This window comes from Lontra canadensis, unplaced genomic scaffold, assembly GCF_010015895.1.
Source record: "Lontra canadensis isolate GAN:19392208 unplaced genomic scaffold, GSC_riverotter_1.0 scaffold58, whole genome shotgun sequence".
In the NCBI taxonomy this organism is placed as follows: domain Eukaryota; kingdom Metazoa; phylum Chordata; class Mammalia; order Carnivora; family Mustelidae; genus Lontra; species Lontra canadensis.
Window position 1 is genome coordinate 840,967 of NW_022631052.1, and position 24,857 is coordinate 865,823.

General features: G+C 52.8%; 1 protein-coding gene and 1 pseudogene across 2 annotated transcripts in view; one reads left to right on the forward strand and one right to left on the reverse strand.

Annotated features, from left to right (window-relative positions):
* The first annotated feature begins 84 nt into the window (after nucleotides 1-84).
* LOC116878549 lies at nucleotides 85-5,338 on the forward strand (annotated as a pseudogene).
* The window catches only part of BICDL1 (BICD family like cargo adaptor 1), a 98,818-nt gene continuing 77,487 nt past the window's right edge, over nucleotides 3,527-24,857 (reverse strand). For both annotated transcript variants that reach the window (XM_032876167.1, XM_032876166.1), the window contains 6 exons: nucleotides 19,041-19,220; nucleotides 18,190-18,408; nucleotides 16,958-17,101; nucleotides 11,153-11,283; nucleotides 6,594-6,714; nucleotides 3,527-3,822 (listed from right to left, as the gene is read on the reverse strand). In XM_032876167.1, coding sequence (XP_032732058.1) covers nucleotides 3,661-3,822; nucleotides 6,594-6,714; nucleotides 11,153-11,283; nucleotides 16,958-17,101; nucleotides 18,190-18,408; nucleotides 19,041-19,220 — 957 coding nt within the window. In that variant the 3' untranslated portion in view covers nucleotides 3,527-3,660. The remainder of the gene's footprint in view (nucleotides 3,823-6,593; nucleotides 6,715-11,152; nucleotides 11,284-16,957; nucleotides 17,102-18,189; nucleotides 18,409-19,040; nucleotides 19,221-24,857) is intronic.

Genomic DNA, 24,857 nt, shown 5'->3' on the forward strand with positions numbered 1-24,857 from the left:
CCGCGTCTCTTCCCTGCCCAGCTCCCTTCCCTCCCCACTACTCCCCGCCCCCCCCAACCATTCTGGCGGGGGCTGGGGGGGGTGAGAACCTGGCCTTGAGGTAGGCCTGGGGGTTCTCATTAGAGGCCTAGCCTTTTGGCTTACGGGAAGACTTGCTCCTGCCTTTTGGTCACCAGATTTCTTGTCCTGCCTTCTAGATGCCTCCGAACTAGAAACCCAGGGAAACCATGGCTTTTAATTTATACCAGCCTGTTTCAGTTCCAACAGAAAGGTAGGGGTGTGTTTGTGCAGGGCTGGGTGCTTGCAGGGGCACTGCGGAGCGTTATTTTAATACATAAAATGAAGCCAAATCAAATGAATTAAGTTCCTCACACTTTCTCTCCCTGAGGTTTGGTTGGCACAGCAGCAAATGTTGTGGCCTCCCCACTTTGGGTCCCATGTTTTTAGAAAAATCGAATGGCTTCCTGTCATTGTGGGGCTGGGCTCTTGGCAGAGCAGCCTTGCCTTCCTGGCCGTTTCTTGGTGGGAAAGGGGAACGGGCCTCCCATCCTCGTCTGCATCGGCCTAGGGCTTTCCACGGAGCTCTGGGGTCCCTGTTGTGGCCCCGGGCACCGAGTGTGAGGAGTGGGCGCCAGGCGCTGCGGGACTGTGGGGTGCCGCGTCAGAGGCGGACGGCAGGCAGCCTTGGGTCATGGACAGGACTGTTTTGGTCCAAAGGCAGCAGGAGGGTTTCTTAGCGGGTGGGAGGGAATGGCAGCTGGGGCTGGGAGCCAGCCAGCTCTGACCCTGGTCCCTGGAGGAAAAAGCCAGGGTCATCTGCACTTGATTACTGTCCCCCTCGGGACACTTCATCATTCACCTTTCCCCTAAAAGGATCACGTAGCCTGGGAGTAATTTATTTCAACACCATGATGTGTTTTGTTAGATTTCCTTTCCTAGGTGATTTCCAGGCAAAGCCCTGATCGGACAATCACATCACAGATCACACTGCAGATTTTCCATGTTAACACTGTTGGTGGGTTTTTAATCAGTAAAAACTGGGGGTTTCTTCTGACCTCTCTGCTTCCCAAGACTGCCAAGAGCCTGTGGTTGTCTGGGAGCAGGACTTCACTGGGGCCACCTGAAGAGGTGGGGGAGCTCTGGGCCTGGGGACGCGGTGCTGTGGAGGGCGGCCGTGGGGCCAGCCGACAGGCATCTTCTGACTGGTGGGGGGCCGGGAGTGAAAGTGGGGTCTCCGTCCTCAGGGCTGTGCGGGGTGACCTGAGGTCCTGGGCAGGATGCAGAGAGCTCGAGACTCCTGGGCGGGCAGCGTGTTCAAGTCTGAGTGTTCACGTGACGTCAGTGTGGCAGTGCTTGCAGATTCGAGCAATAAGGGGAAGGGGTCCTGGAGGTTTCCAGCCCGGGCTAGAAGCTGGCTATGGCTCTGGCCACTGGACGTCCAGACCCAGGTGGTGGGGTGATTTTGGTGACGACAGTGTGCCTGTCCCACTGAGTGTTACACGCATGAATGGGGGGTGGGGGTGGGGAGACTCACAGGGCTGGACTGACGTCCTGGTGGACCTGATGTGAAATTCCTGTTGAACAACAAAACTTTTAAATGGTTTGCTAGGATTATTTCTGTATTGAAAGTTTCTAATTATGCTTTTTAAAAAAATACTAAAAATAAAGGTTCAAGCTGCCAAGTTTTCTCCCGGGGCCGTTTGCTCTCCTGCAGCTGTGGGGGGGCGGGGGCGCCTTCTTCCCGCCCACGGCATTCAGCTCTCGTTTGTTCTGGTCGGAGTTCGGCACAGGTGCCTGCCGAGGCCCAGGGCCACTTTCAGAAGCCGAGTCTGTTTTCCCGCAAGAGGTCGTGCAGTTTGAGCTTCCCCTCCGGTCGAGGCAGAGGTGGGAGGCGCGCGCGCTAAGATGCCCGGGGACGTGCCTGTTTGTTCTCCGCGCGGCGGCCGAAAGGATGCAGCGGAAGCTTCGCCTGCAGGGATTTCTCTGTGGCTCCGAGTTCCTGCCAGGCTGGAGGGCCTGCCCCGGGCGTGGGAAGCCGGGCTGGCAGGGCGCCCGGGGCCAGGGTGCGTGTGGAGGGGGGGCCCGGAGCGCTGTCGTGGCCAGGACGCCTGCGCCCTCCTGGGGAGGTGCCCCCCTTCCTCACCAAGTACCAAGAGAGGAGGGGACCTCCCGGAGGTGTGAGGGACTCCCTCCTGCTGTCTCTCCAGAACCGGCAGCCGGTGGCTCTGAGCCGGAAGCTGCTTTCTGACCAGAGCCCTCCGGGTCCCCCAATGATTAAGGCAGGAAGCTCTGTAGAAACTCATTTTATTCTTTGACTATTTTCAAAAGAAGCAGTGGTGCGCTGTTTTTCTAAAAATATGCCTTTATAGATTTATATAGAATATGTATATTATAAAATCCGTACATGTATTTACAGGATCGCTACATACAAAATTACAGCACTGTGGTATGTACACATCTATAGGTACATTCTTGCCGCTCGTCCCTGCTGTGCTTTCCCCGTGTGAGGGAGGGAGATGATCCTTGGTAAAGCAGCGTGCGGGCTGGCTCAGCCCGGGGGGCCTCTGAGGGGGCCTCAGCAGCGAGGGTGGGGAGGGTGGGGTGGCTGCCGAGGAAGGAGCAGGAGCAGCAGGTTGCAGGATTCAGCCTCCTGCAGGCCTGGGGGCAGTATCTGGCGGCATCCGCCCCGTGGTGCCAGTGCTGCCCTGAGGTGGAGGCGGCGGACGGCAGACTCCTCTGGGGCCATTCTGTGGCCTGGACTCGCTCGGCTGAGCCAAGAACTTGTGTGTGTGAGGGGAGCGGGGGGCCGTGGGAAGAGGAGGAGAGCCCCCGCTCCCGGCTCCGGCGCCTGAAGGGGAAGGACTGGAGGGCTGACACCCGCACACCGGCCGGGGGCCGTGAGGACACGGGCGGCCCTGCGGCCAGGGAGGGAGAACAGTGGCGGCCGAGAGTGGGGTGGGGGCGGGAGGGCAGGGCCCTTCTTCCTCCTGACCTTGGGATGGCGACAGTCAAGCCCCCGGAGGGCCCAGCGGTGGCTGAATGCAAGAGAACAGCCCCGGCTGGTCAGGCCCCGCAGGCGGGCCTCCTGCCGCAGAGGCACTCCAGGCAGAGGTGCATGCACGTGGGCGGGGAGCTGCCCCCCCTTCCTCCCCGGCCCAGAGATCGGGGGAACAGGTGGGGGCTCAGCCTTGGACCTGCTGTCCCAGAGAACTAGCGACCCCCGTCCCCACAGCTCAGGCCAGCTGGGGGCCGTGACGGCTTCCCGAGGCGCGCGGGGATGGCCTCCATTCCTCCTGCTCCCCGTATTCCCAACTAGGAGGCAGCGGTGCCTGGGGCGGGATGGGCGGGAGCCCCCGAGGGGTGGGCGGGGTGGGCCACGATCTGCTGCGTCTGCGTGGCAGAGCCCGAGGCGCTGCTCCGGAGGCAGCCTAGGCCGGGCGTGGCCTGGCAGTAGGGACAGGGCTCCCGCCTGTCCCTCTGTCGAGGGCAGCTGAGAGAGGCCGCGTGGGCTCTTCTGGAGGACCGGGCCCCAGCGTGGGTGGGCAGTGCGGCCGCTGCGCTGGCCCAGGGGAGCCCTCGTGTGCAAGCGTGGTGTGCTGGCGCCTCGCACGCTCAGTCCCCTCCAGTGTACCCACCCCTGCTGGCCTGACTCCTCCCGACCTAAATCTTCCTGAAGAATGAGAAGAGCCGCTTGCCGTCGGCGGTGCTGGGCTCGGCCCCGCGCCCCGCGGCCCGCGCCCCGGGGAGGGCGGCAGCAGGCCGGCTCCGCTCCCTCAGGTGCGTGTCCATCAGCTGCCGGTCGATGACCCTGTGCATGTCGTCCTGCGGGGGGCAGAACGCAGGGAATGAACCCGGGCTCCGACCCGGGGGCGGGCAGCGGGGCGGCACGAGTCAGGACGCGGGATGGGGATGAGATGAGATGGTTGAACGGCTGCAGCCCGCTCAGGCCGGCCAAGAACGCAGCAAGTGTAGACATGATGCCTGGACACACAGGAGCCTCCGACACCGCCGCCGCCTCAGGGCTTCAGGCTTCTGCTGGCTTCGGCTCCGCGGCTGACCCCGTGGCTGGTCTGTCGTGCGAGCCCCGAGAAGCCGAGAAGCCAAAGCTGATCCTTCCCTGTGGCCACCCAGGCCCTGCCTGTGACTGGCTGCCTCTGCCCTGCCTCCTGCGTCCCTCGGGGCTGGCTGTGCCTTTCCCTCCCTGGGCCCTAGGGCGACCTCTGCTCGCCAGCTCTCCAGTCCAAAGGGTCGGCTCCAGGGACCTCTCCTGCCCCCTCACCCCTACAAGTTCTGCCTGCTTCGTGGATGCCCAGGCGCCACGGGCTCCCTCAGCCCTGCCCTCGCCCACAACCAAGCACACTCGCTGCAGCCTTCCGCGTGTGGCTCGGGCCACGGCATCCCTGTCTTCAGGGCCTGACTCGCTCCTGCTTATTAGCGCACATCCCTGGCTTCCTCCCTGGGTCAGCACCTTCCCCCAATTTGCTAAACTTGCCTAAGAGATGCCCCTCACCCCAAATGCCTTACAAGCACAGCGGATGTATCCCACGGAGGGGGTCTCTGGACAGAGCAGCACCGCCCGCCCTCCTTTCTAGTGTTTCGATCCTGACTCTGCACAAGAGTCTGCTTGGCAAAGGCGTCCTGCTGCCAGCAAAGCTCGCAAGCTACTGCTTTGAACGTCGAAACAGCCCTGTCTGGTTAACGTGAGCGGGAACAGAGCCAGCATCTGCCCGATGCCTTCACCCCTAAACCCAGTGGGCTCTGGGACGCCCTGGTCAAGACACCAAACCCTGGCTTAACGCCTGGGACGAGCCCGCAGAGCGTGTCCTGCTTGAGCGCTGGACAGTGAGGGCTGCGCTCAGGCCGTGCTCAGGCCGCCACTCGACAAGGGCAGGAAGTGGGGCCAGCGCCCCCCGCTCCATCACCTCCTGTGCTCACACCCGTGCTTCTGTCACTCCAGGTGTTTGTGTGAAACAAAGGGACTTTTCTTACCCCATACCTTCCTAGCAAGCAGCGAGTGTGGGCCTCCTGCTTCTCCCTCCCTTGTTCACGTCCTGCTCTTTCCTCACACTCAGCTGCTTTCCAGTTCCTCCTCTCTTCGCAGAAGTAGGGGACATGCTCCTCCCAAGTCCCAGTGCCGAATCCTGGGCACGGCACCCTGTGCTTAGGACCTGCTCAATAAAATCCGTTCCCTGCAGCACTATGGGAACGTAACCGGCTCCTTCAGAAAGAAACCCTTTCAAAGTGCTGGTGGTTTTACTGGCCCACTGCAAACCACATCTTTTACACCTTAACGTGCATCAGGGTAGGCCCATGAAATAGATCACTGTAGAACTTCATACACAGGAGTGAGCCACTTATGATTCCACACCTGCCAGTACTTCTGTGGGCAAAAGAGCCCAGTGATGGGGAGGGAGCACTGAGAAACCAGGGCCGAGGCAGTCAGAAACGGGCCGGCCTGCCAGTCCTGGGCCGCGGCGGTGGCGGGAGGCACGCTGCGGGGGATGGCACGGCACACACTGCACAGAGATGACGCCGGACGCCGGCACACACAACACGGCGGGCCACGGGAAGGCGGGGGCGAGACGGCGATGGCGGTGGGGGACACGGTGGGTGGAATGGGGGCTTGATCTCACCTCAAAGGCAGGAGGGGTGTACAACTAAAGCTGTTGATACGGGAACTGAGAAAGGCCACTAGATCAGAAACCAAAGGAGCCAGATAGTAAAAAGCCCTGAGGAAGCAAACTGTAGCCAGGAGAGAAGAGAGAAGAATGGGCGGTAAGCCGGTGACCGGCCAGCTGCTGGTGGGCCAGAGCCCAGGAGCCAGGAACCATCTCCCAGGGGAGGGGGGTCAAGTGCTCCTGTGGCCAGGCTAGCCAGGCCGTTGGAGGAATGGTGACTGTTAACCTGCCCGCCAGTGGGGTGCTTTTCATCTGTCTGCTTCGGATTTGGGGACCGGGGGGGGCGGACACGAATGGTTACACCCATATCCTGAGATTGTCCGATCTGGATCTCATTAACAAAAAGCAAGTACAGCCTGGCCCAGTGGGGAGCAGAGCTGGGGCTGGGACGGAGGAGGCTGAGGCACTCTGAAAACGGTGGTCCTAGAGAAGACACACGGACTCATTTTCCCCGGGGGTAGTGCCCTTTGGAAAAGGAAGCTGGCCTTTGAGAAAGGGAAGGGCAGCAGTGGCTGGCAGCCCAGGGGCTGCAAACTACATACTTCCAGCTGTGAATTTTCGTCCCACCATGTAGGGCTTCTGGGGCCCTTTGTGATAACAGCTGTTTCTTTCCAGCTGATTTAAACAGAGTGGAGACGACCAGCCGAGGGAAGCCCCTGCCCCAAACCCGGCGGCCACTGAAGCCCTAAAATTTGGCAATGCCTGGGGCTCACGGCTTGGGACAGCGTCCTCAGGCCTGCTTCCCTGGGGACTGGGGGAGCGCAGGCTCTGAATCTCACCAGGTGAAGATGGGTTACTGCTCACCCACGTGCGCAGAACCCTCTAGTAACAAATTCTCCTAATATTCTGCCTGGATTCAGCAGCTCCTCCCAGAGCCTCGTCTTCCCTCAGCCTGGATCTCAGGAACCTCCTTACCTGCCAAGCCTCAAGCTGCTGCGAGAGGTTCAGTTTCTGCTGAATGGCATCCAGCAACTGGCTGTTCAGAGACATCATGTCCATCTTGCACTTGGCGAGTTCCAGTTCCACAGCATTCTTCCTAAAAACAGACAGGCTGGGTGAGCATGGGCTCCTTGTACCAGAGGCATCTGACTCTTTACCTGGGGCACCTGGAGTCCAAAGGGTAGAGGAAACAGGCTGCGACCAAACTTACAACACATAGGAACTGTGACAGTAACTAGGATGTTTCTTGCAAAGGACTGGAAAGTTCCCAGCATGGGTTCACATCCATTTCCTCAACTGTTGTTAACAACGTGTAGGTGAAGGGACTACCTGTCCTCCCCATCTCACAGAGGAAGGGGGCCTCAGGAAGGAGGATAAAGGAGGACTGGAACCCAGAGGACATCAAAGGCCTCGCAGGGCACTAAGGAGAGGCTATCATTCCCCCATAAGACCCAACCCCAAGGGAGGTGAAGACCTCGTTCTCCCAGCCCCTCCTTTTCAAGAGCAACCTCCCCCCACGTAAGGGATGTGTCCTAAAGGCGCGCAGGTGCGCAGAAGTAGCCACACAGTGGGGATGATCACAGCCTAGCTGATCACAGTCACCAACAATCAGGGCACTGGTGGCAAATTATGGGTTGGAACACGGTCGCCAGTAACAACCATGACACTGAATATCCATTACTCAGACCGGGGGGAAATAGGATGTATTGCTGAACAGAGAAAAGCACCCCAAGCCAACGTCCGCTATGGCGCTAGCTTATAAAAGAAAAACTGCCTGTGTGTACTTAAAGGTCATACACAACGTCCGCTTGGCTCGCTCTAGGTGATCAGTGATGGGCTCCCACATACTCCTGCACTTTGTGTTTTCACATCTTAATATTTCATATATTACTGTTTGCCTTTTCCAACATTCCTACAACAATGCAACAGAAAAAAATTTTTTTCCGGGGTGGGGAAATGATAAAGTGCGAGAGGCTGAGCATCTTCTGCAGAGGCACTGGTTGCCCGGCTGCCAAACGGGGCATTCCTTAGCCCCTGTCATCAACTGCCTTTTGCATTCGAAAACGGCAAAGCAGAACCGCCCCACGCACCCGGCCGGCGACCGGGGTGCACGTCCCAAGGACGGCTGGAGGACCCGCCTGGGGAGGCTGCCGGCTGCAGCAAGCTGAGCACGGCTGAGAGGCGGGGCAGTGGGGGTAAGGCACGCGGGGCCACCGCTGGGACCCGCATTTCCTCTCCGGCCTCAAGCCCGATCCATGAGTCACCTCCCCTGACACCTCAGGGCCGCACAATGTCGCCCCACCCGCCTTTCCCACAGAAGCGTCTGGAGAGCTCGCACCACCCCGGTCCGCCCGCCGCACTGCGGTTGAAAGGACAGGAGCAGGGGCCGTCCAATGAGCGCCGGCGTCTCAGACGCCTCAGGCTGCCGTGTTACACCCGCTGCCATTGGCTGCAGGCGGCGGGCGGAAATCCTCACGCGGCACCGTTGCCATGGACGCCGGGCCGGCCACCCCCGCAGTCGGGAAGAGCCGCGCCAACCCCTGGCTCCGGAGACCTCGGCAGCCTCCTGAGCTGCTGGGCGTCTCCCGGCAGGTGGCGCCACGAGAAGCCCGGAAACCCCGGAACGTGCTGACCGAGACCTCCGCGCGGACGTCCCGCAGCAGCTGTGCGGCCAGGCCGGCAGGGGGTCCCCTCCTTCCCCAGAACCGCCGCATCCCAGGGATCGTCTGTTCGCTGGAGAGTCTCAGGGCTTTTCATTCCCGAGAGCCCCAGGCCCGGAGAGCTAAGCCGCGGAGCCTGCTGATGCATACATTCATCAGAATTTTAAGCATTATCTCAAAGGGCTAGAAGAAGTCCTTATTTAAATGAAACCGCTAGTAACGGACTCCTTGTTGTTTCTGTGAGGCAGACTGCCAGCCCCAGATTTTTGCTTTTAGTGACTTTTACCTGTAGGTGACGAAGCCGTTACTTAACTTTTCTGAAACTCATTACTGTGCAGGATAAAGAACACCTTCAGGTTTCTGTAGCCCAAGGAGAGAGGAAAGTTATTTTTCCTGGGGGTTCTCACCCCTCACTATGCACTAGACTCACCCGGCGGGGTAGGGGCACTTCTAAGAAGTAGCTCCAAACCAGGAGATTCAGAATGAAATGCTCCGGAGAGGGCCCTGGCTTCCAGGGAGTCCCCGGATGATTCCAAAGTGCAGTGAGGACGGACAGAGATGATGTGTAGGAAAGCATCTTGTAAAGCCCTTAAGGTCCTACACAAAGTGTGCTTCCCCCACATTTGAATGATTCTTTAGGTCTGCTGTCTCAATTCTTTACACCAAGAGCTTAATTTCTAAGGGACAGAAAAAGAGCAAACCTGCTGGAGTGATCTGACCCCCTCCCTCAGCCCCAGCCTTATTACACAGGGTCCACGAAGGACAAAGGCCTCACTGAACAATGCTGAGTATCCCGGGAGGACAGTCTGCTCATCAGCTCAGTCAGACACTGGGAGGTTCACTGGGCCACCTTTGGCAGAAGGCAAAGTCATGCATTTTAAGGTTTCGTGGAGACTTGCTGGCCTCCCCAGTCCCCCATATGTCAGAGGTAGGTCCCGCTTATTTTAAGGGAGAGGACTAGGCAACTTCTGTTTCTTCCTTCCTGCACCCTGGTACGTTCTCTGGTTGTACCTCCCACCTCCTGTGCTGATGGCCGAATACGGTCAGAGCCGGATGTTCAGCTCTCATTGGCTTGTCTGGCGGAGAGAAGGTGACCAGCCATTCTCTAACTCCATTCTGCTTTTTATTCCCGACAGGCTTCTACAATTAGCACCTCAATTTTACCATTTTATTCCCTAACTGTATGACACAATTTCACCCTTTGTTATTCATGAAAGTACGCTCCCACTCCAAAATATTCCAGGGCTATTCAAGTATTCACTAATGAATCAAATATTCTCCAGGAGTCCAGTGGCAGAGAGGCCTGGGTTTGTGAGCCTGAGTGTACTTCCTAAAGGAACTGGAAATTGTCAGACAGGGTCACCGGAGGTCCTGGCCAGAGAGGCAAGGGGACGGAAAGGTAGAATTAAGTAATGGAGATGATGAAATGATTAGAGAGCTAGCAGAAGGGAGTGGACAAGTGTGTGTGGAGGTGAGAAGGGGAAAGGTGTGGGGGAATTTCAAAGTCAGAAATTAAAATGTGTTGTGTTACTTTTTAAAAGGGTATATAGTATCTATTTACAATTTACTTCAAATGGGCTCCTTTTAGTTTGCTGACAAGCAGCCTGGGTGGTAAAAGGAAAGGATGTGGGGACAGGGGTCAAGAGACCTGAGGGGGAAGCCAGTGATCACTACTGGCCGTGCAACTGGGGAAAGCATCTCAGTTTCCTCCTCTGTAAAAACTGGGATTAAAAATTTTAATTCTCGCTGTGACTGACAGGATCCAAGGGTGAAGTGTTTTGTAAGCAGTGAAGTGACACAGACGTTTTGAACGTTTGAATGTGTTGCAAAGTGCCCCATGAGCAGACATTTTCAGTACCTTTTATCTCCTCACAGTGAAGAGGGCAGATTAAATGCATGATAAAGAGTCATTTGAAGGGCGATGGGGAATATGTAAATTTTTTTTGCCTATGCACTTCCGAATTTTTTTAATGTAAGAGAATGCATTTCTTCTCTGCTAAAGAAAACCCAAAACACTATTAAAATATGACCCAGCTTACTGGGGATACAGGTGAGAGAAAACTGCTGAATGACACTCTGAGGACCCATCAGACCCAGAATGCGGACAAATCATCAGTGTCTTCAATAAACAGAGGCCATGTGAGAAAAGGATGGGGGGGAGCTTAGGTCCATATCAACTAGACGGGGTTTGTGGGCTTTGGAGGCTGATTCTAATCAATCATAAAAGGACATTTATAGGGCAACTGGTTACTAGATGATATTAAGAAATTACTGAATTTATATTACTGAAGAAGAAGAAGAAGAAATTACTGAATCTATACTGAAATGTTTATGGATGAGATAAGGGATCTTGTGATTTGCTTCCACACAGTTCCACAGGAACGCAGCGGGTGGGATGTAGATGAAACAGTCAGCCATATGCTGATTAGGGTTGAAATCAAAAGACAGGTAGGTAGGGACCCATCTTATTTTTTTCTACTTTTGTGTATGCTTGAAAATGCCCAAAATAAAAAGTAACAAAAATTCCCCTAAAAAAAGAAACCCCTAAACATAAAGAAGTTGAGGTAGAGCGATATAATGAAGTCGGAAAGCTAAGATACACAGACACGCAGAGCATCGTCCCATCAATACTTAAAAAAAACCCAAACAAGCACATACAGCTGGATACACCCAGAAAAAAGATCTGCACGGACCACACATCCGACCTCCAACAGTAGCTTCTGTCTGGGGAGAAGAACCAGATTGGGAGTGAGGGTGGCTAGCAGGGAAACACTTTCACTTTTGTCGTCTTCTGTAGCATTTCATTTTTAAAACTGAGCTCATACTCATGTTGCTTGTGATTAAAGTAAAATTCGACAAACCATGCCCACTCACTTTGCAATGGCCTCGTCGCGGTCCCGGATGGCCTTCTGAAGCTGCTCCTTTGGCTCCTTGTCCTCAGATGTCACTCTGAGTCGGTCTCTCTCCTCCTTCAGTGCAGTCATCTCCACACTCAGCAGTGTCACCTGATGGGAGACCACAGGGATGAATGTGGGGCTACCACTGCTGCTGGCCTGAGGGGTTGCCCTGAAAGAGGCGGAAAGGAACAAGCAGCCCCAGGTGGGTGCTTGTAGCTTCCCCAGGTCCCTGGCTCTGAGAGATGCCCAGCTCTTCCGGAGAAGGGATGCCACAAGCTAGGCTAGAGCCCACTGGCAGGGGCGTGGGGGTGGGGGATGAAGTTCAGCCCCGGACAGCAGCCACAGGGGTCAGATCCCCTTTGGACGTAGCATTCCACACCAACATGTCCATTTCAAGGCACTGGCGGGTACTAATGAAGACCACCCATGCATCAGGGCTCTGAAACACAAGGTTAGGGGTAGGGACTCAAGTTTTGTTCCCAGCCATCTTCCACTCAACAAGGAACCTTGCTATGCACAGGGCCCTGGCAAAGCCTGGCTCCCATTTCTGTGAGGTACTTGATGCAGCCTGGTCACTCAGCTTCCCTGGTCAAAGCCATATGGAATTTAGACACCCACATGATACCATTTTTCACTCAAGCCTGTTACATTTTCTGTAGTCCATGCCTCAGTGAATGGTCCCACAGCCTATTCACGGGGGGTCATCCTTTGATGGTAGGGTGCCCTTCCTTGTGGCTCCCTCAGTGACCACAGCTTACCCCACCCAGTGTACAGGAACCCTCTGGACACCTAAGGTTCTGCAGTGGTAGGAAGCGTGTCTCATTCATCTGTGCATTTCAGAGCCTGACTCTATGATGCTCAATCTGAAAATGCTTGTGCAGGACACAATTGTCTTCTTGGCTAGTCATCATTCCAAATGCACTCCTCCTTGAGGGACATTCCTGGTTACATGAGTCTTGGTGAGAAACAGGGGATGCCCTCCCAGTAAGGTAGCCAAAGGGGAGAGACATATCCTTTCCTAGGCACACAGACATGGAAAGGTGACCTAGATGTGTGAGTCACATCTCCCTGCCTGGGACTGCCATTCTCGAGGGTTCAGCAAAGCCACAGGTCAGGGGGAAATTATTACACGGATAGCAGACTGCTTCTGTGGCCCCACTTCCTATGGCTCCTTTCTGTTTTGGAGCTTGGTTCTCCAGCCTTCCTGCGGATTCTGTTAGCTATCAGATTTAATTCCAATGCAGTCTCTCTCTTCTTAAGTTAAGCAGAGAGAGTTTTTGTTGTTTGCAATCAGAAACCCTGCTTGGTAGAACTTTCAGTAAATATTTGTTGAATGAATGAAAGGGTGGGAGCCCCTTCTCAGTCAGTAGGCTCAGACTGGAGTCAGGATGCCCGGCCCTGCCCTCTTGTTAAATATTACATACTTGGACATTTTCCCAAGGGAGGATCTATCCATATGGGTCTAGTCCTCCTCCTAGGGGACAGATGCACACTTTGGGTGTACTCCCCTCCTCAAGTCCCAGGCCTCAACATCTTCAGACAGACTGAAATTGAGCAAAGACCCCAGAGCAAGGCTGAGGATCCAGCTTCCCTGAAGATGCTTCGGGCCCCCAGACTGAGGCGGCATGGTGGCCCTCTCTGGGGTAGAGGTACTTGGGAAGAAATCAGAGGACGGCCGATAATGAAGGGGCATACAGGGCAATTGTTGTTACTGGGGACAATGGATTTTGTACTCTTAGGGTCCTGGCACGTCAGCACCAGGTGATCTGTGCTTTCATGGTGGGGACAGCTGCAGTGAGCAGGGCTACTGGCCACAAGGAAGAACAGGCTGGGGCGCCTGCAGAGGCCACAGGGTGTAGCTAGTCCTGAGGCAAGCAGGCAGCAGGTAAGAAACCCAGCCTTACCCTTCTTACTAGCAGGTCCTGTAGCCTGGTAGGCCTGAAACTCAAGACCCAGAAAGTACCTGGCAGAGAGAGAGCCAGACCTTCTCCGACCAAATCAGCCCTAACATGGCCTCAGGCTGGCTGTGTGCCAGACAAGGGTTTTGCCAGCCGAGTAAGCTATAGATAAAACAGATAAAACCACATGTGAGGCACGAAATGCCAAAATTTAATAGGTTCCAGAAAAAACTCCACAAGAACTTTTTGTTTTGGTCTGGAAAACTTGGTCAAGGTAGAGACGGACCATCAGCTGTCTTAGAAGTGACAAGGGACTTCCTTCTTCGAGCTGCACATACTTTTCATAAAAAACAGGAATAAAAATAACTAGTTCCCACCATCAGGTTGTTGTGAGGCTCAAATGAGGTAACTGACACCAAGGACGGAGCTGAGCACCCCGCGGCAAGTTCTACGCCCTTCTCTTCCCCACACCGGTGCGGACCTACTGCTGGGGCCGTCATGAGGACTGGCCCGGCCTGTTTACACACTGACTCAGGTGACAGCCACCCTTAACTCCACTTTTCCCACATAAAGTAGGTGTCCTCATGAGTGAACAGGATCAAAGAAAATATCCTGGAGTCATATATCCAGGGTTTTCTTTGCCCATTTGATAATTATTTTTGTGCCTATTCTAGGTAAGGCTTGTGCTAGACGCTTTAAGAGAAGACAAAGAGAAGTCAGACCTCAAGCTTGTCCTCGTGGGGGCTAAGGTTTAAGTGGGTAGATGAGATGGAAGCGAGGGTGGCCATAACAAAGCAGAGCTGAGGCTCCAGGAAGAAGGGAATCAAGGGTTTGAAGGAAGAAGTGAAACCTGAAGGATGAGTAGGGCTGATACGCGCAGGTGGCCGGGGAGAGTCTTTTGGACAGGGGCCAAGGGCCAGAGAAAAGGCCCAGATGTGGGGAAGCACAGAGAGTGTGCGCCCTGCCCTTTCACAGTCTGTGTTCAATCGACTAACGCACAGGAGGGGAGATGAAACAACGGGGAAGGAGGCTGGATGGCTTCCATGCAGCCAGTCTGTGGGGCTGTGAGAGTTTGAGGCTTCCAGCCACGGGGCAAGAGGAAGTCGACTAGAACCTGTTTCCAAGCTGTGCTTCAGGAAGATCAATCCAAATCATGTGTGGGGTAAGTGGGCTGGGGAAGTGATGGCCAAAGCCACGGTGTGACAGCATGAAGGTCTGAAACAGGGCGATGGCTAGGAAGCTGGAGGAGAGAGAGCACAATGAGATTTCACACAGGAGGGGCCACCCAGATGGCCTTACGTGACCACGGCCTTACGTGTGCCCAGTACGTGCTCTACCGCATGGTCATGGCCCTGTGGGGAGAACTGGCTAGTGCTCCAGTCAAGCCCTATAAAGGAACCAAACATAGGACGGGGACTATTTCTTCCTTCCTTCCTTCCTTTAAGATTTCCTTATTTATTAGAGAGAGAGAGCGCGTGCACGTGCACACGCTTGTAGGGGGAGGAGCATGGAACCCAAGGAGGGGCTCTATCCCAGGACCCTGAGATCATGACCTGAGCCAAAATCAAGAATCAGCTGCTTAATCGATTGAGCCCCCCCCAGATGCCCTGGGCCTGGGACTATTTCTCGGTGCACCTCCCACAGCCTGGTTTACCGACCTGGGGATCGGTGGAGGGGCTCCCCAGATAACTGGTTTTCCTATTGCTCTGAACGTCCTCTCTGCCTCCCAGCAGCTGCTCCAGACCCCAGTGAGCCCTGCCCAGGAGGGAGCAGGAGCCTGCAAAGCTGTGGGGAATGAGCAGGCTAAGCAGGGATGGGAGCTCTCCATGGCCTAAGGGTGTGGGGAGGTCTTCGGGTTTCTGGTTACAGATTCTTGTCTCAAACGTAACTATCAGTTAAAATTAAACTTGGGCTCTCTTTTACTTAAAAATTTGGATAGGCTTCTGGGGGGCTGCTCACTTTCCCTTCCAGGTCCTATAGCTGTTACGTCTGGCTCAGTTTCCAGGAGAAAAAAAGAACACTGTCGGCGGGGAAAGCAGCGGCTCGGAGGCCGGATCACTCGGTGGATGAGGCTTCACCCTAGTCTAGCGGCGGTCTGCTGGCACTTCGGTTTCACACAACTATGTCTGGGCTCTGGCCCTTCCTCCCCGTCGCTCCACACCCCAAAGAGGACAGAGCTAGTTGGAGTCCTCTCAGCATTCTAAGAGAGGCTGTGGAACCCAAGGGCATCCATCCTGAGCACCTCAGGGTCTAGAGCAGTGCAGGCACCCAGGGAGGGCGAGGGGCCCGCTCGAAGGGCCACCGTGTCCGAGGCACGCTATAGTTCGGTCTGTGTCCTTCCCGCTGTCTTGGGAGGTCGGTGTTACCCCCATGGGCTGGTTCTGGATAGATGTACTTTGGCTGAGAGATCTGCTGCTTTGTCTAAGCTTTTGGGAAGAGATGACCCACTCAAGAGGCCCAGTTCCATACCCCATGGGGCTGAGCAGAACTCTCTGCTTGATGGCATAAACCACTTATCAGCTGAAGTATTAAGGAGACAGGCTTGGAGAGAGCTGGACCCTCAGCCACCCGTGCCTTGCTCTGGTTTCTCAACAACACCCCCAGCTCTTTCTAGCTCTGCTAGTCTGAGAAGCAACAAAACAAACCAGCCAATACCAGAGAGCTGATAGGAAGCACCCCCACAAAAATTTAAGCGGGCTTTCAAGTAAATGAAACTTTTATTCACCCAAAGAACGGTCAGATCCACCTTGTCCTGTTTTCTGATTCTTAAACAGTCTGAAGACCCGAGCTGGTGTCTGAACCACCCCTGGCCAAGCGACCGCCTGAGCGACTCAGGCTTTGGGCATGACAATGTCCTCGGCTGCCCAGTTCCGTTCTTTGGGGCCTGGGCAGAAACAAGCTACAGCTTTCAAGAACATCATTCTGTCCTCCCTGTACGGTCACTCCCAGAGAAGAGTACGGCAGTAGTTGCGGGAGGGTCTCCCAGGATCTTTCAAGAAAATTATATTAGGATGTCCAGTGGGTATGAGCCCCAAAATCAGTCTATTTCTATAAGGCCCTTTAAATTTAAGAAATACTGACTGACGCAAAAGCCAGGCTTAACCTCCATCTCTCAGCGACCTGTGGCGGCAGGGAGGGATGACCAGCTTCGGACGAGGGAGGAAGGGGGCGCAGGCTGGGTGGGGGCAGGAGTTAAAACGCAATCTGTTTGGTGTCCCTCACACGTGGGACAGAACACTACCCATGAGCCCTGTCAAAAGGAAGCGCCTTATCTATTTCTAGGACAGAATCTAGAAGCTCCTGTCTGGGTTGGGGGCTGCTCCTGAGCGCTTTAGAATATTTCAGACTGGAATACAGATGTCCTTCTCCAGGATTCTCGAGAGAAACGAAATGACGATCAAACAGAAGCGGAACAGCAAGAGCAGCAGTAAGTGCTTCTGAAGCTGAAAAACAGGCTGGCAGAGGTGACGGCGTCACAGAGCGAGAATAGGCCGGCGAAGATCAACTGCTTCTTGGTTTGCAAACTTCCCTGCTTAGAAGCTGCTGGAAAAACATCCGTGAATGTCCTGAGAGCTATGGCACTTCAAACTGTCAGAATCCGCCAGATAATCTGGGCTCTGTGGAAGGTAGCACGTCACTGGAGGAAATGGGAGGGTCAACTATTCTTATCCCTAACAATTTTACTTTGGGCTAAACCAGAGGGTTGGCTGCTTCTCTTGAACACGCCCAGCTTACCTCAACTTCAGGTCACTGTCCTCTGAGGACCTGTCAGGGGAGAGCCACTTCTCATATAGACGAGGGAGAGGGAAACTCATGAGGGTCCCAAGACACCTTGGGGGACACATGCACATTTCCTGCTCAGGACTGAGGACAGGGGTGCTCACCTGACTGTGGAGTTGCTGCAGCTCCTCTAGGCTTTGCCTCAGTTTACCCCTCTCTCCCTCCATGAGTTCCCTTAGGGCTCTTGAGTCCTCACTGGTCTGCCTTATCTGTTCTTCTAAGGAGTCATCGTCAATTCTCCGGGAGCTCTGACAGTAAAAGAGAAAGCCACCAACCCGAGAGATGGTACAAGCAGAGGTGGGTGCGGTGAGACGGTTAGTGGGAGGGAGAGGGGAGGTACGGGGAGGGGGTAGAGATGGGTTGGTTTGGAGGAGAGCAGGATAAAGGAGATGAAGTGGGAGGTGGAGGGAAAGAAAGGGAGAGAAGGAGGAGAGAGACACAGGAGGGAAGAAAGAAAGGGTTATAGGAGAGAGACTCTCTTGCCCAATTTGGATCTGCAAACATTAGCCAGATATTTATTTTGGTTTCAGGCTTCAGGGGAGGTAAGTCAACACCTCACTCTGACCGCTCCCATGCCCCATGATGACCCAGTCTCCACAACTAGAGCACATTCCACAATCCACACGGCACCTTCAGGTAAGGACAGCCACCCTCTCACAGGACTTCATCTAATATGGGGAGAAAGATGTTGACTGTTCTGTAGGAGGACAGGCCCTGAAGAGAGACAACTGCCTGAGAGTCAGGGGTGTGAACGGAGAGTAAGTCTGGCAGAAATCTGTCACGAAGTTGGAAGAAATGCCAGTCTGCCCAGGGAGCCCACGGGAACATTCTTCTCCTCCACAAGAAGAGCCACATCTGGAATTCTAAAAGGCCCTTGTTGATCTTCTCAACTTTCTGTGCTCACTTGTGTCTTTTTAGCAGAAGCTCCAGATCTTTTAAATTTGTCTATTTGCAGCTACTCCACCACCAGGACCAAAGAGCTACAGAAAAGAAACTTGCAGTTTGCACCTAGGTCCAAATTTCTGTATTCAAAGCTTCCAAGGAAAGTCCTTGACCTTGAGGCCACCATGGCCTGGACTTAACCATACGGAGAAAGGACTCCACTTGTATGCCAGTGTCTTCGGGAAGATGACTCTGGAACCTCCATTCCCTGACACTCTGTCCCTCTGCCCGGTCACCAGTGTAGACTGCTCTTGGACCATAAGGGCTCTGACAACGTTCTCAAAGACTCTGCAAGGCTCCCCCTCTGGGATTAACCTCGTCCCCCTGCACTTGCCTGCAGCCTCCCACCAGCCAGGTTGTGTGGGCTGAGGAGCTTCTTGGCCTGGCTGCTTACCGTGGGCTCCACGCCGTCCACGATGCTCTGTATTAGCCTCTTGAGCTCGCTCAGGGCCGTGCGCAAGCTGCCGGCCGGCACATCCTTGGCAGATGAAGTCTCTGAAGACTCGTCCATCGAGGAGTCCGTGGAGACGGCCGAGTCGGCACTGTCGTTCCCTCGGAGGTGCGAGCAGAGATAGCGAACTTGGCAGTAGGCCTCCCAGAGCTGCAGTCTCAGCTGCCCCACAAAGAGCCGTTCTTGATTATGGACGCTAGAGAAGACTGTCCCTGCTCATCTTTTTCTAGCATAGGAACCCAACATACTGACACCCTAGAGACTAGTACTAGGAAAAAAGATTTTCCTTTTATAAATCACCTGTCCTAAGAAACACTCGTCCTTGTTCTGGGCCTAGTACATCTATGCAGACCCCCAATTCTTAATTCCCCAGCCCTCCCACCTCCCATGTGTCATATAAGCACTTCCTTATATAGTTGATTACTTTGATAGAGGATCATGATTAGGGGAGTAAGTGGTTAGTAGTAGTATGAAAAGAAGCCATCTGGATAGATCGTGAGTGTTCTAGAGCCCAGTCAGTGCAAGAGGATGAGGCTGAGGATAAGCCAACAAGCCTCTCCTAGGAGGCAAGGGGGCAGCAGTGAGCCCGGGACAGGCTGTGGTCAGGGCCTGCTTCCTGATGGCTCTGCCAGCAGGCCTAGGCTTCCGCAGGTGCACGCCACAGGCCCTTGCGGGGAGGAAGCTGAAATGGTAGGCCCTGGGCCACAAGAAGGATGGACAGGCTCCCGCAGTCCGGGGCCTGCCCCTGTGGTCCCAGGGCAGCCTCACATGCCAGAGGGACAGGGTATCAGCACCTGCTCTCTCTCTTGCTCCAGCTCCTCGGCCTCCATGCTCTGTTCTATCTCGGACAGAAGGGACGTGCTGGTGGCAGCGGAGCTCTGCAGGCTCCTCTCCTCCATGAGCTCGTCCACCTTCACCTGCAGCTGTCGGTAGGAGAGTCGTGCCTCCTGGAGCTCCAGCTGGCTCTGATGCAGCTTTCAAAAGAGACGACAAACGGTCAGTCGTGAAGCTTTCCCCAAACGAAAACAAACAAGAAAAACTGACCCCAAACCTGATCATGCTTGTATGTCTGACCCCCAATTTACAGAAAAATACAGAAGAGAGAATATGCTAGATTACATTAGGGGTGTGCAGGGAGTAAATTCCACGTTTGGGAAATTCTGCAGGACAAACAGCTCAGCTTCCTTAACATACACATGTTAAGAAAAAAAGAAGAGATAAAGGGGGAACCATAGATTAAAAGAGATTCAAGAGACATATTAACTAACTGCGATGTGTAGGCCTATTTTAATTTGCATCTTGATTCAAGTAAAAAATGTGAAGAAACAATTATGACATTTATAAGAGTTAAAAATTTGAACACTGGCTATTTGATATTAAGAAAACATTGTGGGGCACCTGGCTGGCTCAGTCAGTAGAGCATGTGACTCTAGATCTTGGGGTTGTGAGTTCCAGCCCCATGTCGGGGATGGAGCCTACTTAGAAAAATTAAAAATAACCTACCTTAAAAAAAATTATTTATTTATTATTTGATAGGGAGAGAGAGAGAGCGAGAGAGGGAATACAAGAAGGGGGAGTGGGAGAGGGAGAAGCAGGCATCCTGCAAAGCAGGGAGCCCAATGCAGGGCTCGATTCCAGGGCCTGGGATCATGACCTGAGCAGAAGGCAGATGCCCAATGACTGAACCAGCCAGGAGTCCCTAGAAAAATAAAAAATTAAAAAAAAAAAAAGAAAATACTGCTTTTTTCCCTTAGGTATAATAGTCCTGTGGCTATTTTTTTTTTTTTTAAGATTTTACTGATTTACTTGAGAGAGCAGAGTGCACAAGCAGGGGGAATAGCAGAGGCAGAAGGAGAAGCAGGCTCCCCGCTGAGCAGGGAGCCCAACATGAGGCTTGATCTCAGGACCCTGAGATTCTGACCTGAGCCGAAGGCAGATACTTACCTGACTAAGCCACCCAGGCATCCCTGTGGCTATGTTTTTTTAAAGTTCTTATTCTTTATTTACAGATGAAATTATAAAAATTCTGGGATTTACTTCAGAATAACACAAGAGATGGGGCGCCTGGGTGGCTCAGTGGGTTAAACCGCTGCCTTCGGCTCGGGTCGTGATCTCAGGGTCCTGGGATCGAGCCCCGCATCAGGCTCTCTGCTTGGCAGGAGGCCTGCTTCCCTTCCTCTCTCTCTGCCTGCCTCTCTGCCTACTTGTGATCTCTCTATGTCAAATAAATAAATACAATCTTTAAAAAAAAAAAAAGAATAACACAAGAGAAGCAAGTAGATGTAATGAACTTAGGGTAGGACTGGCTGGGGCTCAGTGGTTTGTGTAGCTGGCAATGGGATGCGTGGGCCATCATCACATTATTCTATTTTTGAATTTGTATGAAATTCTCCATATTAAAAAATAAACATACACATAGAAAGGCACACAAAGTAAGGTATGATGAAGACTCTCACCAGAATGACTAAAATAAACAACAAGATAATAATGGTCACCAAGCACTGACGAGGATGTGGAATGTTTGGGACTCTCACTGCTGTCGGGAATGAAGATGTACAACCACTCTGGGAAACCGGCAGTGTCCACTGCCACTGTCCCACAACCGCAGTCCCACGACCTAGCAGCTCACTTTTAGGTGCACATCCAACACGAATGGCTGGGTATGTGCGTGCAGGGCAAACAGGATGTCTATAGCAGCATTCTTCTTCTTTTTTTAAAATGTTATTTATTTATTTGACAGAGATCACAAGTAAGCAGAGAGACAGGCAGAGGAGGGGGGGGGAAGCAGGCTTCCTGCTGAGCAGAGAGCCCGATGCGGGGCTCGATCCCAGGACCCTAAGATCATGACCTGAGCTGAAGGCAGAGGCTTTAACCCACTGAGCCACCCAGGCACCCTGCAGCAGCATTATTCTTAAGAGGAATAATGGGAAACAATCCAAATGCCAATACAGGATGGAGAGACACAGGGACATGTGGGAATATTATACAGCAGTGAAAAAGAACACACTGCTACTATATGCCATAACCTGGATGAATTTCATAGACATAATGTTAAGCAAAAGCCAGACATAAAACAATTTATAATATGGAATTTATTTATAAAGAATTCTAAAACTTCACTGAGATAGAAGAGATGAAAGTGGAAGGAAGGTCTGCTTTTGAGGAAGTGTCAGGGTATTGACGGGGAAGCAGAAGAGGGAGGCTTGTAAGGTGCTGATAGTGGGCTTTATCTTGATCTGGGAAGTGGTCACAAAAGGGTATACATTTGTAAAAATTCACTGGGCTGTCTACTTAAGATTTGTATGCTTTGCTGTATGTATATTGTATTTCAGTAAAAAAAATTAAGGGGAAAAGGGTTGTTCGGAAAGAAGTGGAGGGTAGGATTAGGAGTAATATTTGGGTAGAAATACCAAGAAGTCCCAAACTCATGAGAAAAGAGGTCTCTGCCTACTCACAGTTTACAGATAAGGCCCAGGCCTGGGAGGGGCTTACACAGCATGGGAGGCTCAGAGGAGGAGAGGGATGCCAGCGGTGGAGGGAACAGCAATGCAGCTACCACAACACAGAGGCGAGGGCTCCTTCCCTCTCTCGTGAACTGCTACATCACACCTCTCCGCATTCTCTGGGACCTTCCCTGTGGAGTCCAAACAAGGCCCTGCTGCCTGATGAGGTTACTACTGCCAAATGTCAATGCCACCATGGCCGCTAAGTGCCGTACTCTCCGAGCGCACTCCATCACTACGCTAGCTCTTAACACAACAGACCCTAACTGCAGAATCTTCACCTGCTCACTGACCACTATGCACATGTCCACACATGACACCTGCACAAGAGCAAGGCTTCCTACTCCTGTATTTGTGGATTGCCCACCTACCCCTTTTAAAAGATTGGTGGGGGGTAGTGGCGGGAGAGAGAATTTTCTGGGATTTAGATTTAACTAATTTATCCTTCCATAACACAGGACTTTCGGGGTCACCCCTGTTCATTATAGAGAGAGCAGACATGGTTCTGTCTGTTCCAGACCGCTGGCCAGATAGGCTTGTGGCTCCTGCAGAGATGAAGGCCCTGAGCGCCAATGGGTAGCAGCTCTGAGCTCTGGAGTCCTCATGAGTGCAGCGAGCTGCTTTGCAGAGCCTCCAACCCACTGCTTAGGTGCCCTAGGGCCCTGCCTCTGCGGGTTAGTATCAGACAACGGCTGGCTAATGGCACCAGTGATCAGATGAGCCTTTCCCAGGAAGAGTCTGGAGCCTGGCTGCTCTGAGACTGAAAAAGGAGTGGGCAAGCCTGCTCTGTCTGCATGGTTCCCATGGGTCAGCAATGCCTGCTGGTCCAGTGGGATCTCCTCCAGCCCCAGTTTTGAGAAAACTCAGAAGAAATTGGGGTTTAAAAAAAAAAAAATTCCTAGGCAGCATTTGGCACAATTACAAATGGTATATACTATGTTGGCAAAATGCTTTACAATTATTTTCTAGGCAACTCCACATACATCCCAGCAGGAGAAGTTCAGCACAGACAAGTACAAGTTCTCATGCACTGGACAAAATTAGTTCAATTACTCATGCACACTCGAGGGTGCTTAATTAGTTATAACAGCAAGAGAACCAAAGACCGGGACAGGTCTGCCCTCTCTGGTGAATGACTGATCCATAAACCCATGTAGAAAAACCAAACCAGAGGAGTCTATTAAATATAAGAAACCCCTAAAATTATAAATATTATCCTTTGTATGACGAAGATGACACTCAAATATATTTCTATGTATATATAGATAAGGGAAGACACCAAATGGCTTAGTTTAAGCTTACAATATTCATGCCCCTCAAGTTGGCAGAGGTGGAAACACCTCCCATTACGCACTGAGGGAACTAAGACACTATGATGTTACGTGTCAGAGCAAACTTTATCCTGCAGGCGCTCTGTTTCCTGGGTCACCCCACAGAGTGGGGCCTATGCTTTCTGCTGATGAAATCCTGGGACGAGGTCCCTGCACACACCGGTATGATGCCCAGGGGTGTATGAATCATAGAGGGCACTTAAGTGATCCTTAGAGGGATGAAATCCTTTACTGGGTATTAATGTCCAGTTTTCTAACTTATTGGGTATTCAACAAGTAATAATTTTTCTACCTACTGTCAGCCTGAAAAAAAAAAAAAAGCTGGAGTTGGTCAGCATTAGACATTGGAAAATCTGCATTAGACAGCAGAACCCAGCCACATGGTGGCCTAGATTCAAGGGGGCTACACTGGTTATGCAGGCCTGATGCTCTGCCTACTCAGCCTTCCTCTCATCCTTTATCTGAAGCAAAGGATTAAAATCATGGAATTAGACACATTCCAAGGCCACTAGCTCTGCATTTCACATGTCTGACTTAGACCTCTCAACTACCACCTGAGTAAGCTGGCATGTTTATTCCTGTATCAGTACAGGCCATTTTAGCAACAGAAAAGGGTTTCTGGACAACACTGGTAATTAACAGCAGCTTAAGAAAAATTTCATTTTGAGCTGAAGGAAAAGAATCACAAAAAGGTGGGAATGATAAGAATTCAGCCCATAAACACACATTCTCCAAATGCAAGCATGCACTGCCTGATTTGATATAGGCCACGCAAGGAGTGACACTCTCATCGTTGAAAAAGTTCAGTTGGAAGAGAGCAGACATGCAGATTCGAGGTTGACCTGGGGCTCTTGCTGCCAGAGCACGCACATGGCGTTAGCCAGGTGCTGGATCACACACACCGGTCCTGCTCTTCCCCGTCCTTTGGTCCCCAGTTCTTGGTTTGAGATAAGGACTTCTCATTTGTGAATTCAAGCTAGACTGAAAAGGTCTTTTAGGCAAGGGTCTTTCCACATTTTTCTGTATTTCTTTTCCTTCTCCTCCACACTCTACCTGCGCAACCTCAGGAGAGTGCCTCGAAGGGGTTCAGAAGTGCTGGTGAGATGCTAACATGCTGAGGCAAGGCATGCACTAGACACTGTCACTGAGCACCATGGGAAGCAGGCCGGGGGCTCTAATTTCACTTCAGCCAAGGACTTAGTACACTAATTTGGTAAATAATTCACTTTTTTCTAAGCCATAGTTTCAGGACGTATGCAAAAGCACTCTGTTCCCTGTAAAGAAGTATACAAACATTCATCACTCTTAACCACGGCAATCTTAGAATATGAGTTGACTCCTTTCCATCTTGGAAACAGGCGTGAGGCTTTAGCCAGCATCATTTTCTAGTCAACATCTATGGAGGCCCTACTGCATGCAACATCCCAAGCTGAAGGCGCAAAAAACCCAGAGGGTGGAAAACTGCTCGTTTGCCGGTAAAGAGGTTAATCACTCAGACTTAGCTGATGGTATCAATAATAAGCGATGTTAGCCTGAGATGTTTCCGTATCCCACATCCTGGAGTCTTCCTCAACAGCCAGTCACTGATCCCAGTGGGGCCTGCCATACTGGTCTTTGGGGAGGGACCTGCCTGGTGCTTGCACACATTTGGCTGACCACCCCCACATGAACGACACCACTGCAATCTCTCCCACTGCCTGACAAACTCAGCGGGTGCCCAAGGGAAGGGGTGCGCTCTTAGCCACTGGCCCCAGGTGCTCCTTTGTAGCAGATGTCA